The sequence below is a fragment of the Montipora foliosa genome, chromosome 6 (genome assembly GCF_036669935.1).
Source record: "Montipora foliosa isolate CH-2021 chromosome 6, ASM3666993v2, whole genome shotgun sequence".
Lineage (NCBI taxonomy): Eukaryota > Metazoa > Cnidaria > Anthozoa > Scleractinia > Acroporidae > Montipora > Montipora foliosa.
The window spans coordinates 8,426,586-8,443,588 of record NC_090874.1 but is presented as its reverse complement, the minus strand read 5'-3'; the positions used below and the strand labels follow the sequence as shown (position 1 = coordinate 8,443,588).

General features: G+C 39.8%; 1 protein-coding gene across 2 annotated transcripts in view; it reads left to right on the top strand.

The window, feature by feature from the left end:
* LOC138006590 (uncharacterized) overlaps window positions 1-15,023 on the top strand; it is a 55,021-nt gene extending 39,998 nt beyond the window's left edge. Inside the window, exons 5-12 of one of the 2 annotated variants that reach the window (XM_068853022.1) lie at window positions 1,631-1,709; window positions 1,971-2,022; window positions 2,124-3,062; window positions 3,807-4,013; window positions 4,583-5,980; window positions 8,515-8,655; window positions 12,304-12,397; window positions 14,385-15,023. In XM_068853022.1, the coding sequence (XP_068709123.1) occupies window positions 1,631-1,709; window positions 1,971-2,022; window positions 2,124-3,062; window positions 3,807-4,013; window positions 4,583-5,980; window positions 8,515-8,655; window positions 12,304-12,397; window positions 14,385-14,436 (2,962 nt within the window). In that variant the 3' untranslated portion in view covers window positions 14,437-15,023. The remainder of the gene's footprint in view (window positions 1-1,630; window positions 1,710-1,970; window positions 2,023-2,123; window positions 3,063-3,806; window positions 4,014-4,582; window positions 5,981-8,514; window positions 8,656-12,303; window positions 12,398-14,384) is intronic. The other variant, XM_068853023.1, reaches the window with a different exon arrangement.
* Window positions 15,024-17,003: the final 1,980 nt, after the last annotated feature.

Here is a 17,003-nt window from a genome sequence, read left to right as displayed (position 1 = left end):
ATAAGAAATTCAATGTTATCATCGTTAATTTTTAGTTTGTCCTGGTACATCCATTTTATTAAGTCACTAATTATCTAACCATGGTGCACACCGCCTCTGCCTGATCCGTCAGACTGTTGGGCATAAAAGACAAGTAAAGTTGAGGGTCATCAGCGAAGCAATGAGCGTCAGTTAGATGCACTTGTATTATCTCGAAGAGCTTTGAGGAAGAAACCACAAAAAGAAGTAATAATGATAATGATAACGATAATTATAGAAATAATGATGATATATAATAATAACAATAACAATAATAATAATAATAATAATAATAACAATAATAATAATAATAATAATTAACAATTATTGGATGAAGTTGAGCATGTTAGCGATAATTATCAAGGCCAAAGTTTGTGTTATCTGCTGAAGCCGAAGGCTGAGGCGGATAACACAAACTGAGGCCTTGATAATTATCGCTAGCATGCGAAAACTGAATTCAATAATTGTTTATTATGCATATTCCTGAGCTGAGCTCCGCCATCACAAAACTGATCGAACTGCTGGTTAGTGTGTTAGGTGACGTCACTTCTGCATGCATAACACTATTGTCTGTAGGTATGACGTCAATTCTACATATATAAAATCTATTGTCTGTAGGTATGACGTAAAAGAAACAGAGCAAGCAAGAATTAGCTGCGTGCTTATAGCCAATCAAAATCGAGCTTGTCACACCAATGTATAATAATAATAACGATAATATTAATAATAATAAGCAATATCCCGGATACTTCGTAAAGCAGCACAACATCGTAATTAACGTTCTGGGGGATAGTTCTGTGAAGTGGACTTGTCGATGAGGGAACTGTTTGGGGACAGAGGAGGAGAAATCCTCAGACGGATGCAGAAATCAATCCTATCCAGCTCATTGAGTCTGACCAGAGCCTTCCAAGTCCTTGGCATAAGTTCAAGTAGCGCACATATAGAGGCCTTGTCTAGATAGTTAGTGCTTAGTTGGGAAAGATACTTATAGTTATTAGTCTTAAGTTTCTTTAACTTTATTTCTTAGTACTCTTATTATTTTAATGTTGGCACTTTCTAGAACCTGTGTATACTGGGTTAAGCACAACGTCGTATTAATAACTTAGGAAATATCCTTACATTACTACTGTCATAATTATAATAATAATAATGATGATGATGATGATGATCATGATCATGATCATGATGATCATGATATTTACCCAGGAAGCTCCGCTCACCCAAGGTGGTTTACAGGGAGGTAATGCATCCAATCGAATTGGAAGTTAGAAATGTTGGTTTTTGAGGAGAGGGAAAAACTGGAGGACCCGGATTAAAACCTCTTGGAACAGAGAAATAACCAACAAAAAACCTAGCCCACACATTGTCCGAGCTCGGAACCGAACGTGGGCCACATTGTGTGGGAGGCGAGTGCTATCACTACTACTTCATCCCTGCTTAAATCCGTGCTTTAGATTAATTTGAATAGGGGCTAGGACGGTTGTCTTCGCCAATCCATTCTTATTCGGTGTAACTATGTTACAGTACATCCTTCATTCGACATTCAGATTGTTTTGCTCTGCATAAAAGACAACGGGTTATCAATTTTGAACTGTTTGGATTTTTTTCAAAGGCACCCTTTGCCGCAAGGAGTATTTTCATCAGAGAAGATGACAAAACCTGACACTGGTGAATCACAACTGCCCAGAGAGGTATGTAATGAATGGCTATTTCACTGATTCTAGGTAATATTTCACTGTTTAGAAACTTTATGGGACACTAAAGCACCCAAACACTTCAGATTGCAAAACGTGGGACACATATTTCCTGTTGTGTTGGTACGACCTTCGTGGAATTCTATGGTTATGGGGTACGCTTGCTTGAACATATCATCTACCTCAAACGTCTCGAAAATCCGAGGATTACAAAGGGTTCTTACTTCCTCTGATCTTTCCTGTTATCTTGCCTTGCAGTCATCGTCAGAGGAAGCCACCCAATCGAAGAGAGTAGCAACAAAGTCAGAAGGTAACAAACGCAATGCCTCATGCCCAATTCACAATTTTCTAGATGTTGTTCAACAGTGTCCTAATCTTTACAATCTTTGTCTGAATACTTTCATGTTGAAGGTGTTTTACCAACAAAGACGAAAGAGGCTCCACTTTGGACAAAAAAGATTTCATTGTCCAGTTTTATAACAAGTTCAGGTGGTACGGTGGTTGGAGAGGGAGTGAAACTTGTGTGTCCCCCTGGAGCTGTTGAAAGACCTGTCAATGTTAAGATAACGTTAGAAGATCCCTCCAAGTACTGCGGTCTGTTAGTTCAAAATGATCTTGAGAATGACATCATGTTCTGTGCACCTGTCATCAATCTTCAACCTAATGGTTACCTTTTCAAGAGAGAAGTAGAGTTGACAGTCAGGTTGAAAGGGACACTTTCCTCGGTTGATGAAGTTGTCATTTTACATGGAAATGAGACTTGTCTTGGGCAGATCGCTTGGCAAGACATTACTCAAAACACGATAAAATCAAACGAAAGAAGTGACGAAGTGGTCATCACAACGGAACGATTCTCAATCATTGCAGCCTTCATAAAAAGGACTCTGATTCTAACAAAAGACATTGCATCTAGACTAAATTTATTGGGATTTAATCACTCGTTGGTATTGTTGTTCAACGATAAATCTGTTGCAAGCCAACTTGCTGTTGTGTTTGTGAGCGAGGACGTCAAAAATGAAGCATTCTTCCAAGAGGATAAGACGTCTGTCTTGGTGCACCTCAAAGAGAAAGGCTTTAGAGAAATATTCATTTGCCCTGTCAAAGGGCAAGACGATGGGCGAATTTACAATCATGAAGAACTCAAGGTATCTGTTTTTCTTGACGAAGACTACAAATGTTCCAGCAGTGACGTTCCTGTGGTCGTAGAATCATCGGCATGGTGGAGCACAGGACATGCTATCAAACTTCCATTAGAAAGCACCAACTTAAAACAAGACAAAATCCTTTGTGGGAGAATAACTGTAAAAGGAGAGTATGGAAACAGCAAGGAAAGGCAGTTTTGTGAGTTAGGTGAGTTAGATGGCAGTAAAATGAACAATGACTTTGATATATTGTGAGTAATGTTTAAAAACGAGCAGCAGTGTTTTTTTTTCTTAAACGCCTCGTGCTTTTAAACTTGATAAAACACGTGCTGCGAGCTCGAGTTTTTTGAAGCAGTATGGTAACTTTAAAAGAATGTTTTCCTTCAGTCCTTATTCTTTGTTGTCGATGCTTGAAGGAGGTTGGTTAAAAATGCTGCGCAAGAGAAGGTTCAGAGAATTGAAAACTGCCAATGAAAAAAGAAAATGCACGGTTGGAAAAATCCGTTCCAAAATCAACACGATCTTTTTTAACATCTTTGCACAGTGGCAAAATGCAAGGCTGACCAAACAAGCAGCGAACAAAGAAGCAGGGGTTGACGTGCAACGAAACAAAATCCAAAGTCTGGATACGAACATTGTTAACATGACGGCAGAGTCGTTGAAGTTTTTGGGTTGACAAAATTTGTTCAAGAAGTTTGGAAGGAGGGTGGGTAAAAGTATCTGCACAGACGTTTGTAATGACTGATGTTTTGATGAAAATGATTATTTCATAAAGATGGGGGCCGCGGTGGCCTCATGGTTAGAGTGTTCGACTCCGGATCGAGTGGTCCGGGTTCAGGTCTTGGCCGGGGACAATGATGTTGCCTTGTCTGCAGTTGTCCCGACCCCCGCAGAATTCCTCATCGTCCTCGTCGGGTGGTAATGTCTTTAATTTGTGATTTTTTTTTTACAGATCTCCACGGTTATGTTAAACGCTTTTTGGATGTGAAAGGAGAAGTCTTTGATGTCATGCCCATTGCTAAAGCACTGAAGTTGCCTGAGAAATTACTACCTCAAATTGTAGAAACATGGAGTGACGACGAGTGCCAACTGGAAGTAATCTTGCAACGGAGAAAGGGGACGTCTTTTCTCAGAGAAGCTCTTGAGGGCTTGAAACAAGGTAAAGCGACTTAAGATTAACTTGGCACCCAAGAAAAGAATTATTCCAATACTATTAGAGCAGGACTGGCGCAGTGGTGAAGGCACTCGCCTCACACCAAGGTGGCCTGGGTTCGATTCAAAGACTCGGCGTCATGTGAATTGAGGTTGCTGGTTCTCTACTTTGCTCCGAGAGGTTTCTTCCCGGGTACTCTGGTTTTCGCCTCTCCTCAAAAACCAACATTTGATCTCATCTGTTCTGATTTCAGTTAATTTATTGTCTCCCCAGTTAGTAGAATACTTTTGCTTGGCGAAATAACCTTAAGACTTTATATGAAGTGATCATTATATATAAGGTGCCGGAACTCATGGGTTTCTGTAAGGTGATATTTGCTGGTTGCCGTTTGTTTCACTCATTAATGCCCATGGGTTGGAATATCCTTGCTTAAGGAAGGATGCATACTTCGTGTTCTCTTCTGAAAGAGTCACGCCCATTCAAGTTTTTTTAATAAAATGGCAATTAGAATCTTTAGCAATATCGTCGTCATCGTTATCATTAATTTCTTATAATTGTATTTTTATTGTTATTAGATTACCGAGTGACCACTAAAAGAGGTCAAATGCACGTCAAGCACATAAGGTACTTTGCGGCAAAAATTGGCAGGCTAGAGCACGAAAGCATTGAACTTGAGAAGCACTTTGCCAGTAAGATCCACACACTTTGTCAGATGATTTTGAGGGATTGCTGCCTTGAGATGGAAAGCACTGTTGATGGGGTGGTAGAAGCAGCTTCATCGGACCTCGGTGTGTTTATGCCTACCACAGAGCAAGGAAGTATTCCTGACTGTTTGAGAGATTTCGTCTCCTATGCTTGCAAGGATATTTCTTCGTCCTATGAAAAATCAGTAGATCCAAAAGAGATCATTGAGAAATTTAAGAACGTTGTTCCCGAATTCATTCAGATGATAAAGGAAGTCTTTGTTGACAACGAGACCAATTATGAAGAGCAAAATGGCTTGTGGGGTCTATCGGAGGAAACATTAGCACCATTCGAGCTCAGTATTAGGAATGCTCGACAAGAAAACGCATTCTTAAATCTCATGTGTGACGTTAACAAAATTCTGGAGAAACTGTGTCAACAAAACTGCAGCTACGAACGCAAGTCCGAAGTTGAAAAGTGGGGGAAAAGCTTGTCGAATGTTCCCATGTTGGAGTTTTTGAAGCCCTTTTTTCACAACTGCGCAAAAAACGGGAGATTACACAAACGGCTCGAGTTGTTTTTCGAGCGGTGGAGGGATATTTTGTCAGATCCAAGGAAATTTGCGGACGAAGTCTTAATTCGCGATTTTGCAAACGTTGTATCGAGTCTCATGGATTTTGCCAAGTTCGATGCTTCCAAATTGGTGAGATTTGTACTTATTGACTCGTCCAATTCTCCTGTCAACTGCAGCAGAGAGAATACAAAGTACGACCTGGTATACGGGAATTCATCGATATTCTCTCAGAAAATTTCCGTGAAGAAAGAGTCAGAAGATGAACTCAAACTGCACGCTTCAGCGAGCGTTCACATTAGCGGGCAAATTCGCAAAATTGGAGCGTTTCAGTCAGAGATTATGCTACACGAATCTGGTTGGGAAAGCTTTGAAAAATGCAGAAGTCGTTTCCAGAACGTCACCACGGCGAAGGTGAAAGACAAAGATTCGGATAACCTTCGGGTGGTCCTGTGCTCATTCCAGAAGCAAGAGCTCTCCGAGATGCTGCAAGTTCTGAGGAAAGCAATGAGCGAGGAATTGCTCGTCCTGACAAAGTCACAGGTCACCCAATGTCCGCTAACTGCGCGGAATATTTCAACCAAAGCGGGAAAAGGTTTGAGTCTCTGCTTGATTTACAAATGGGGTTCCGATTCACTGGACCTTGAAAGCAAGGATTTTGCGGTATGTGCCGATTCTTCTGCCCGACGTTCCTCTTTGCAGGAGTTGCACCTTGTCGGTAAGCTTTAATACAAATCGGCAATCCATACGTGTGCAATACGGCTGCATTGATCATATGGTACTTGCATACACCTCACAATGTGTCACAAACAAGGTGGTTCCTTAAGCCGAATAATTTCATGTATTACTTTTTGGTTAGGGTTCTAGTTGAAGTCTCGTCAAAGGTTCGCGGTGTCAGTTTCACAAGTTTCAATTTAAAACGTTGTTATTTTGTTAGTATTTATGTAATAATTAGAATGAAATTAGCATCATAATGCTCTTTGAATTCAGTTTAGAATCCCAAAAAGTACTTTTTTGTTGAAAGGCTATTTTTTTCTAGCTATTTTACGTTCTCAAAGGAAACACGGGTAGTTCTATTCTAGAGGTTCAAGCTACAAGGGATTTTAAATTTTCTGAATTTTTTTTTGAAGCAATCGTTTATGAGATAAATTTTCAGCCAAACGGTGTCAGCAATTTTTGATCATATATTGCGTTTTGCATTTGTTATCTTCCATCAAAATTGAAAATAGTGTTTCCACCGAGAATTTAGACAAAGTATGGCATAAAATCAAAGCACGTAAAAGATTGAAAAAAGCTGACATCGCTGTATTAAAATGGTCCTGAAATGTTGAGCGTAATCGCACTTAAACCTTTTGAGTTGTAGCACCGTAAAAGGGCGAGTCTTAGGTGTGGTGTGTTCGTTTCAATAACGGGAACACGTTTTAACTGAACACCAACATAAAATAGAGTTAACTGAATAGAGTGTAGTGTAACATGAAGTGCTAGATTTCTATCCCATATGAACCATGTGAGCGTTAGCCCTACTGATGGAAACGGGCCCACACAAGGACAGAGAAAAACTCTGACCAGGGTGGGAATTGAACCCACGACCTTCGGGTTAGATCTCCGCCGCTCTACCGACTGAGCTACAAGGTCAGACGGGAGCAGGCCGTGGGAACTGAAGATGTTAATGGCACGGCAATAAACATGTACAAGTACAAGGAGAGGTTACGTTTATACAAACGTTGGCCCACATGGGCCACATGGTTGGCGGGCCACGGTGGAAACACTATTTTCAAGAGTGGTTCATATGGGATAGAGATCTAGCACCTCATGTTACACTACACTCTAGCATTTCATGTTACACTACACTCTATTCAGTTAACTCTGTTTAAAATAAAAGTGCTACACGACCAACGTTTGTATAAACGTAACCTCTCCTTGTACTTGTACATGTTCATTGCCGTTACATTAACATCTTCAGTTCCCACGGCCTACTCCCGTCTGACCTTGCAGCTCAGTCGGTAGAGCGGCGGAGATCTAACCCGAAGGTCGTGGGTTCAATTCCCACCCTGGTCAGAGTTTTTCTCTGTCCTTGTGTGGGCCCATTTCCATCAGTAGAGCTAACGCTCACATGGTTCATATGGGATAGAAATCTAGCACTTCATGTCACACTACACTCTATTCAGTTAACTCTGTTTAAAATAAAAGTGCTACGCGGCCAACGTTTGTATAAACGTAACCTCTCCTTGTACCAACATAAAATAGTTTTATTTCCATTACTCTGCGACATTCAAGCTCTTCGCGCGCTCCTCAAGTCTTTGTGTCACATTAATGACTTACGTTTCCGGTCTACATTAGGCATGAATATTAATTACATAGGTGATTATTGAATATTCTTTGCACTTGAGGTGATTATTACGCGATAATCACCTACGCGGTTTTTTCAAAATGGCCGCAAGCCGTTTAGTCAAGGTGGCAGACGAAAAAATTAATTGTGTTAAAGAAAATGCATATTTCTCAAATAATCACCTATGTAAATATACTAAAACAATTACTCACCTAAGGCTCAGTGAATATCGGTTTTTATTCACCGATATTCACCTCGCTTTCCCTTCACTTTGCGTATTTAATTGTTAAATATTCTAAAAGCCGAGAAAGCGCCAAGCAAAATTTTCATGGTCAAGTCACGACTTTGCCAATCCTTATGCAATATGCAATCGTATTAAGTTTTGGAAACCTGATGAGAACTATATAAGATGAGATATAAAAGGGATTTTCCTTCCTTGGTTCAGCTTTAACTCTTCTATCATCTAAGGAAGGGGTAATGGAAATGGAAAAACGGAGACGAACTGAAACAAAGCTTAAGTACAATACCTACCTTCCAGGTCACGTTAAGATTGAGGTTGCTATGAACGACTCAACGATCCTGTCGAGAAACCGAAGTTCGTGTTGTCAACTTGCTTGCTACCATTTTTGGCGACCAAAGGATCAGTGATAATGATGGTTTTGTTTATACCACAATTCCGCAATTTGAGTTTCCAACAAGTTGTGTGAACTTCATAAACATCAGGTACAACTTTAGCTTTATGCGAGAGATGGGTACTTGCGTTTGCCATTCCGTAATTGATAATTTCCGACTTGCGATTCGTTAAAATTGCAAAACGTTAAGCGATCGTTCTTCAAACGATATGTAGAATCAAGAGGGAAAATGAAAACAGCAGCTCAAAGAATTTCTTGGAGTTCTTCATATAGTTTCTTTTTCTTTGTTAGGTGCGTCTACCGCTGCGCAGTTGGCCGAGGCAGCAGCAACTCAAGACAACCTCTTTCCTCTCGCATCTGCTGATGTAAACTTCAACTTGCCTGTTTCCCAGCCGTTTCAAAGGCCGTTGAACATACAATGTCAGAAAGTCGGTGAGAAATTGAATTTTAGCCAATCTTTCGATCTTTATTTGTTACCTATTTTGCATTAGGCCCTTTTTTGCTTCCTCAGCCTTCACAGAGGGTGGCCGATGTTCTCTAGTACGCCCTCTCAGACTTTCAGAGAAATGAATATATTATCTTGATGAAAGTTGGCTATCTCTTTGTTTTCTCCTCAGAAACGTTTTAGGTTTAACGCTGTAACCCTAACCCTCTATACACTTTAAAATTGATTTCAGTTCATATATGAGGATTATGTGAAGGAGGTTCGGAGATATTTCGACGAAAACAGTTCTTTTCCACATAGGCTCGGTTTCCTTTGCCCTCACAAACAATCGTAATAAATATTTCTCAGCCTAATATTATAATAGAATAAAGCATATCGGATTGGCCAATGAGAAATGCATAAATAGCTTATAGAGTTCAATACGGAAGTTGCTCAGTATGAAAGCACAGCGATGGAGTTATTTTGTTGAGTATATGATAAATAAAAAATCGTATCAACGCGCGTGCATTTCGTAACTTATGGGCACGAGTGATGAGGACTTTCAAAACATTACTCTTGCCCGTAAATCACGAAACCCGTTCATACGGTTTCCTAACTACCTTAGAAGCTGCGTGCGTGGATTGTAACACGAGACGGGTCTAATATGACCAATAGCTGATGACTTCAAGAAAATCAATGGAACATATTCCGCAATGTCAACAAGTTACCTGGCATTTTTCTTGCCTGACGTGACAACAACCAACTCGAAATGGGTGAATCGATGCACAAGTTTCAGGAACAAGTTACAGCTAATAGCTACAAAACCCAATGCATTTCGCATAAATTAAACTTGAAACGTGGACCTAAATTGCTGGCGGTGCTCCTTATTTATTATTTATTTTATATGATAGATTTTGTTTTCAGATATTTTTTATGACTAGTATAACTAGTCTGCTTACCATACGACCAGTCCGGCCTGCTCTTTACATAGAGGATATTACATGGCCGCGCGGGGATACGAATTTTATCTTCGAGTGCTGCAAGTATCTCTCACGGGTGAGCGAAGCGAACGAGTGAGAGATACTTTCAGCACGAGAAGATAAAATTCGTATCCCCAAGCGGCCATGTAATGTTCTGTTTATTATATATATATTGATGAAATGTCTAGATTTAAAACAACTTGTTTTATTCATTTCGAAATGATGAAAAATTGTTCACCAACCACTAAAACACGCATCTTGTGTAACATGAAACAAGATATGAAAGTTATGAAAAACAAATCATGATAATGTAAAATTTGCAATAAAAATGTTAATGTAGTAGAGAAGAAATATATTTAAGCACAAAAGTATCGTACAATGAAGAGGAAGCTCGCCTTTTATTGGCTAATCGTGTTCGTTACCATGACGACAGCGATATCCTCACATGTGAAAGATAAAAATGATACGTTCACTGCGCGCGGTGAAGATATGATTTTTTAGTAAAAGGAGAAATCCTGGTATTTCATCAGTATCTATATAATAAATAACAATTATTCCATGAGCCCGAGTTGGATATGAAGTGATAAAATAACCAACGAGCGTGTAGGGCGAGTTGGTTATAATCACTTCATATCCAACAAGGGCGAATGGAATAATTGTTTTAGTAAATTCTCAAACCGGGTTTTGCCGCCGATTTTTATTTCCACAATTTTACAAAGCGTCCGGAAAGAGCATCTTGGCGCACTATTTTCCATATGACGTAAAACTTCGACTATTGGCTCATAGTCGGAGTTTTTTAGCCAATCAAAAAGCTAGAAATGCAATAGTCGGAGCTGAAAATTTACTAATTAGTCCATTTTCCTGTGCTCTTTCTTGCTCTTTTCGCCGTTTTTCGTCACCATTATTCAACCTGTGTTCTCGTGCTCGTGCTTGCTCTTTCTTCCGCTGCTCGTCACCAGAATTTCGTCTCTTTTTTGCTCTCCTGTTGTGTGTTTCGCCTGTTTTCTCGTGCTCTCAGTTGCTCTTTTTTGCGTTGAGCATCGCTTACTACTCGTCGCCTGCTTTCCGTCTTCAAAATGTTTGCTTTTTTTACTAAATCTGAGTCAAATGCAGTACGCTGGCAATGCAACTTCCCGCCAAAAATCGCGGGTTCCAGCCCATGCCAATTCCCGCCAAAAGAGGCGGGTTCCAGCAGTGCGACATTTCGTGTACATAAAAAGTTAAACTTACGGGTGGATGGTCGTACGATGACGTCTTAATTATAATGTAGTATCCTCTATATCAACTAAACGTTCACGTGTTCCAGGTATCACAAATCGCCTCTTAGCTGTAGATCATTTATTGTAATGCATTTTGCGCCATGTAAGTATTAAGTTATTCTTACTATTATTATTAGCTTTTTAGGTTTCTTAAAAGCTCACCGGTATCCATTCCAGTCTTTGTCGGAGGCTTCGTGAAGAGATTGGTAATGTCCAGAAATGCATGCTGATTTTAATAAGCCTCGCAAAGTGTCTCCTTGTTCTTCTCCCCAACTACAACACCGCTCGCGTCTAGAAACACAGACAATAAACACAAGTGAATGTGTGTAAATACACTGGTCAGAGTGTTTTCTTTTTTCCCTGGCTGGGTTATTTCCATATTTGTAACACTCAGATGGATTTTTTGACGTTCAACACGGTAGCTTAGGAATATTATTATCATATTATCATTATTATGGCGCAGTAAAATTTTCTGAATGCTACAGTAAGAAAAAAGCCACACAGGGCTCGTGACACTTGTAGTGGAAGAAAAGTATTCTTAGTTTTCAGTCACGTGATAAACAGCCATGTTTTTTGACGAAGACAAAAGAAAACGTTGCAAAATAATAGAGTTCAATCTATTGGGTCGGGACACCAACATGGCCTCCGTTTCTTTGTTTGGGGACGTCATGCGACGTTATGGCGGCCATGTTGTTTTCCCTAAACAAAAGAACGGCGGCCATGTTGGTGTCTCCAACTAATCCTCCGGAAATTGAGCCCTATTATCATGCAAACCTTATCTTTTGTTTCGTTGGAAAAGCAAAGCTACTGATCACGAGAGTGAAAACAATCTATACATATGTATAAGGTATGCATATAGTTCATGGAAGAAAAAAGTTCAATTTTTTTTTATAGATGTTACAACACAGAAGAAACAAATATTCCCAAAAAGTAATGTCTAAAACAAAAAAGCAAATACTCTTGCATAAGTAAACCCCTAATGATATTATATTGCTGCACTTCGTATCCTGGGTACTGTTGCTTTAGCTCCCATCTCAGTGGCACGTACTTCAGGATCTTCTCTTCGCTCTTCTTCTCCCTGTTTCCAATCCATGGACAACTCATTTCCAATGTGATGACTTGCTTGGTTTTATGATTGATCATGCGAGCTTAAACTCTATTTGGTCTCTCTTTCTGATGTTCGGCATAAACCGGAACGTTCCAATATGCTTGCACCTCTTCACTTTCGTACAACGGTTTATTATTATCATTGTTATTGTTATTGTTATTGTTATTGTTATTGTTATTGTTATTGTTATTGTTATTGTTATTATTATTATTATTATTATTAGCAGCAGCAGCAGCAGAAGCAGCAGCAGCAGCAGCAGTAGTAGTAGTAGTATTGTTATAATTAATAGTGCTGTGGTTGTTGTTTCAGAGTACCATCATCATCAGCATAATAACATGATGCAAGGGCATGTTAACGTTGTTGGCGACAGAACCACTTTGAATAATCCGATGCCAGCACAAGGGTACGAGACATAGCGTTCCTAAAGCCTATTTTTCTTTTCGATTCGATTCTTGTAACCATTTACGTGATCCCCCCGATCTTTCTTTGCATCACCAAGGTTTGCCAAGCATGTGTCTTCTGGCCTTCCTTGCAAGTTTTGGCTCGTCTTTCATATACCGGATCGGGAAATAATTAATGTCCATAAAACAAACGAACACAACCAATATAATAATACCTGATCAGAAATTGCTGATCCGAGTAACAATGGTTCTTTTGTCTTCCGCCATTTTAGTCCGGTGTATGAAAGTCTACCCCAAGTTTTTTCAATGCTTTGTAATATAGAGAAGATATCGTTGACATCACCTGTTGTCATCAATGTGCCAACCAGAGCCTCATTGGCTGTCGAAACAACGGGTTTTTTGTTCCTGTGGTTGGCATATTTGGATAAGAAAAACAGCGTTTGTAAACGGCTGTCTTCCCTATGCTTCGTATTTACATGACTTCACCGCCACTATGGTGTTTCAAGAAACAGAAACCATGTTGATGTCTTACTCTATTCTTGAACACATTTCTTCGGTTTTAGTTCAAATGATGACTGCTAATTTTGCGATTCAAACCTTAAGGCAGTGTTACACTGTGCATTTTTTACTTGCAACTTGTATTGCATCGCCGCGGCGAGACACGTAGCACGAAACGTTGACTAATGTAACACACCTTGCACCTGCCATAAACGTTGCGAGATAAGTTGCAACTAATCTTCAAATTTCCGCATCTCTTCACATATAACGTTGCCTCGAATTTTTGAAGCATTGAGTTGTGTAACATCTGTCCTGTAACGGTTTGCGGCATCAGCCAATGAAAATGTTCCTTTTACCTCATGTGATCATCGGAAACGAGACAAGTTCCAAGAAATGTTGACTAGTGCAACTTGTTTCGCAATGTGAGGACTTTTCTCGTAAAAAAAATTGTGAGATAAGTTTCTAGAAAAATTATCGAGTGTAACAGCGCCTTAAATAAGCAAGGACGTCCATAGACCTAATCCGCTAACTCAATGTTCTACCCAATTTACATTTTGGTACATTTCCTTGCCGTCGTCTGCAAAGCAACAACGTGAAATAGTCAATTGTGAGGTTATGAGGACAAGAATTATTTTTTACTTTTTTCTCTGATTATAAACGCTGCTTGTGAAGAGTTGGTTTCCGGGACACTTGGCACGTGTTACAAGCAAAACGAGTTGCAATAATCGGAAAATCATAATCACATTTTTGGATTAAGTGTCTTGACAATAACGTGAGCATAAAATTCGCTCTCTTTCCTACAAACCCTTTCGTACCAATCCAGTTACAAGATACTTTCCCCACATTGTGCAACATGAACGAAATGAAATAATCGCGAAATTCTTAGGATAGCCTAAAGTTATATTTTGAGGTGACGTAGCCGTCTTCGCTTCTTAAACCCCCTAATGACTAATCGTTTACCGGAATAGAGCTTTGTAGACCCATAGACCCGGCAGGAGGAAAGTTCTTTTCCGCGCGGTACGTAACACAACCATGGTGATATATCGTCTTCAAATAGATTTTATGAATATCTGCAATCCTTACCTCTGGAATTTACGATTTACCAATTATTAATAAATGCTAGGTAAGTGTCGAATATTTGGACAGTTAAACCGAAAGCCCTAGTTTCAATAAGAGACTAGATAACATTACCTGCGTGGAGAAACGTGGATGGAGATAGCTTTGAGTGATCACGTGTCTTAATCTCCGGTCGTTTTTTGTGGCTCAGAAGTGACATCAGTTAGTGACCTTTGAACCTGAAATTGGCCACGGTGAAGACCTGCTGAATGAAGGCCACCTATAGCCTCTTCTTTTAAGTACTTTGATCCACTTCTCCACAGACCAAAACTATTTTAATGTCATAGAACTTCATGTCACTACTACACATTGTACTAATAGACGCATTCGCAAAACATCGTTTGATGTTATTTCTTATTTTCTTGATTGTTTCAGTGCCATCGAGGAAGCACAAGATCGACACTTTCTCAAGACTGAGTTTAACTGACGAATAATGATCACAAGAAATCCGGTTAAACTGGGGAAGATGAAGCATTTGCAGCTTGGCAGACCGGGAAGCCTTGTTTCTTGATGTATTTCTCGATTATAAATGGAGCATACTCACAGTTGCTGGTGTTGTGGTCTGTCCCAAGATGAAAATGGAGGGATTTTCAATCTGAGGGTGGGGGGCAAGTCGTTACGAGGGTATGGGGAAATGCTCCCCATGAACATTTTGAAATAGAGATGCACGAAGTTCTACTTTCCAGGCACGTAGGCAGGTATTTTTGCGGCACTGTTCGATCCAAGGAGGAGACGGACCAAACCGGAGCGCCGGAGGCGCTAGCATCGGGGGCATGCTTCCCCGGGAAATTTTGAAAATATAGTTGTCAGAGACTGCATTTCGTGCGTTTTGAGGGAAGTATGATACGAAAACAGGCAGCCAAAAGCAAAATTAACAGCGTGGATATTTCTCCAACTTTTAACTTTTAAATTGATTTTTTTGGCGCAAAGACGCTTTACGTATGCATTTTACAGTTTTAGAGAATGTCACTATTTAAAAGGAACGAGAATAGAAATAAAGTGAATCAAAACAGACTTATACTATATATATATACTTTTTTTTTATCAATTCACTGTTTTTGATCGCTGGTCAACAGAAAAGTGGACCTCCGCAGCCTGTAAAGGGAGTGGGGGGGGGGGGGGGGGGGGGGCTGCGGGCCCACCCGTCGATTGACATAAGACTTGGAACTAACGTATACCTGGTAAAGACAAGCAATTACGACTGAAACCGAGAAAGGATACTGGACAGATTACACCATCTTGAAAACTTGACGATTTCTTTGGTATATCTTTTTACTGTGGAATCCGCCTTAGACTTCGTTAACAAGGTCAGGAGATCTTTCGTGTTTGGTTTCTCGTGATCTGGGAGGCTATTCCAATGACCCTGAGTGTCAAACATCTAATGAAAAACAAAACAATACAGAAGAAAACAGAAATCATGTAAAAGAAAAACACCGAAATTTAAAGTACAAGATTCATAGTAAATTTTCTTTGCGTTTCTCCGACGTAATTCTTGCTACAAACTGCGCAGGGAATGTCGTACACGAGATCTCGAATTTCTTCTTTGCCCATTTCGTCTTTCGGCTTTGGAAATATCTGGCCAATTGTCTTGTAGGGTTTAAAAGTCACTTTGATACCATGATTGTCCAAAACTCTCTTTATGGGTTCGGAGGTCCCGCTAACGTATGGTATTCTCGGTTTTCACATGACGTCACGACCGCCATGTTGGTGCCCTAAACAAAGAAAAGGCGGCCATGTTGGTGCCCCGACCAAATCCTCCGGGAATTTAACTCTATTACTATGCAAACGCTTCCTTTTGTTTTCGTTGAAAAACATGGCTGTTGATCACATGAGTGAAAACCAGCAATTGTGCAATACTTCTCTTCCGACTCTGCACCAGTTAAGAATTACGTCGGAGAAACGCAAAGAAAATTTACAACTAGAAAAAGCGAGCATCCAAAGGCCGTCGCACGGCTACAAAAAGAAAAATCAGCACTTGCGGACCACGTTATAAAAACAAATCATGACATCGCGTGGAATGAGGCCACTATTCTTAGAACTAACAATAACTGGCGACAAAGGAAAATTCTTGAGGCTTGGGAAATAAACTGTGCTAAAGACCCCCTCAACCGAGACGATGGAGCACTACTCCCCAAGGAGTACTTGCATTTGACTATTGCAGAAAAGAAAAAATGACACTGACTTTAGAATTCTTAATTAGCGCTTTGGTTTATATCTTAGCTTTCGTGTAAATTTTATCTTTCACTTCCCCTGATGAAGGTTGTTGAATACAACCGAAATGTCGGAAAACGTTTTTTATTGTACATAATTTATATTTCAAACACCAGAGTAACATATATTTATATTTTTTATTTGCGAATGGATCCACCTGGTGACAAACCCAGTTTTAATATTTGTCTAAAGAATCTCTTAGAGCCTAACGACGAATTGGTGGTCCATGCTAGGGTTAGGGTCGCTAAACAACGTATAATCCATGACAAAACTAAAAAATGACTCTAGAGCAAATATAATTAACAATTATTCCATGAGCGCGGGTTGGATATGATATGATAGCCAACGAGACGCGAAGCGCCGAGTTGGCTATAATCATCTCATATCCAACAAGCGCGAGTGGAATAATTGTTTTATTAAAAGAAAGCTAGACTACAATAAAAATAAAAAGGCCCAAAAAATCACGCATATGCTTGCCGTGTTTGTAGATCATGGTATAATGGCTCATAACCCATGATGGGTTAGCCAATCAAAACTCTCGAATTGCATTATCCAATTATCCAGTTTTTAATTATAGCTGTTAACTCCCTCCAAGTAGAACTCGTGCCACACTCATGTACATATCCCATCGTTTATGACACACCTGTTCACCGTTAACATTTAAATGCGCACTACATTCTGTGGCACTAGCATCTGAAAAAACAACATATTTAGACGGTCTGAAGGGACAATCTACAATTGTTTTCGAATTTACTCCATCCAAATTGGCTTCCCAAAAATCAA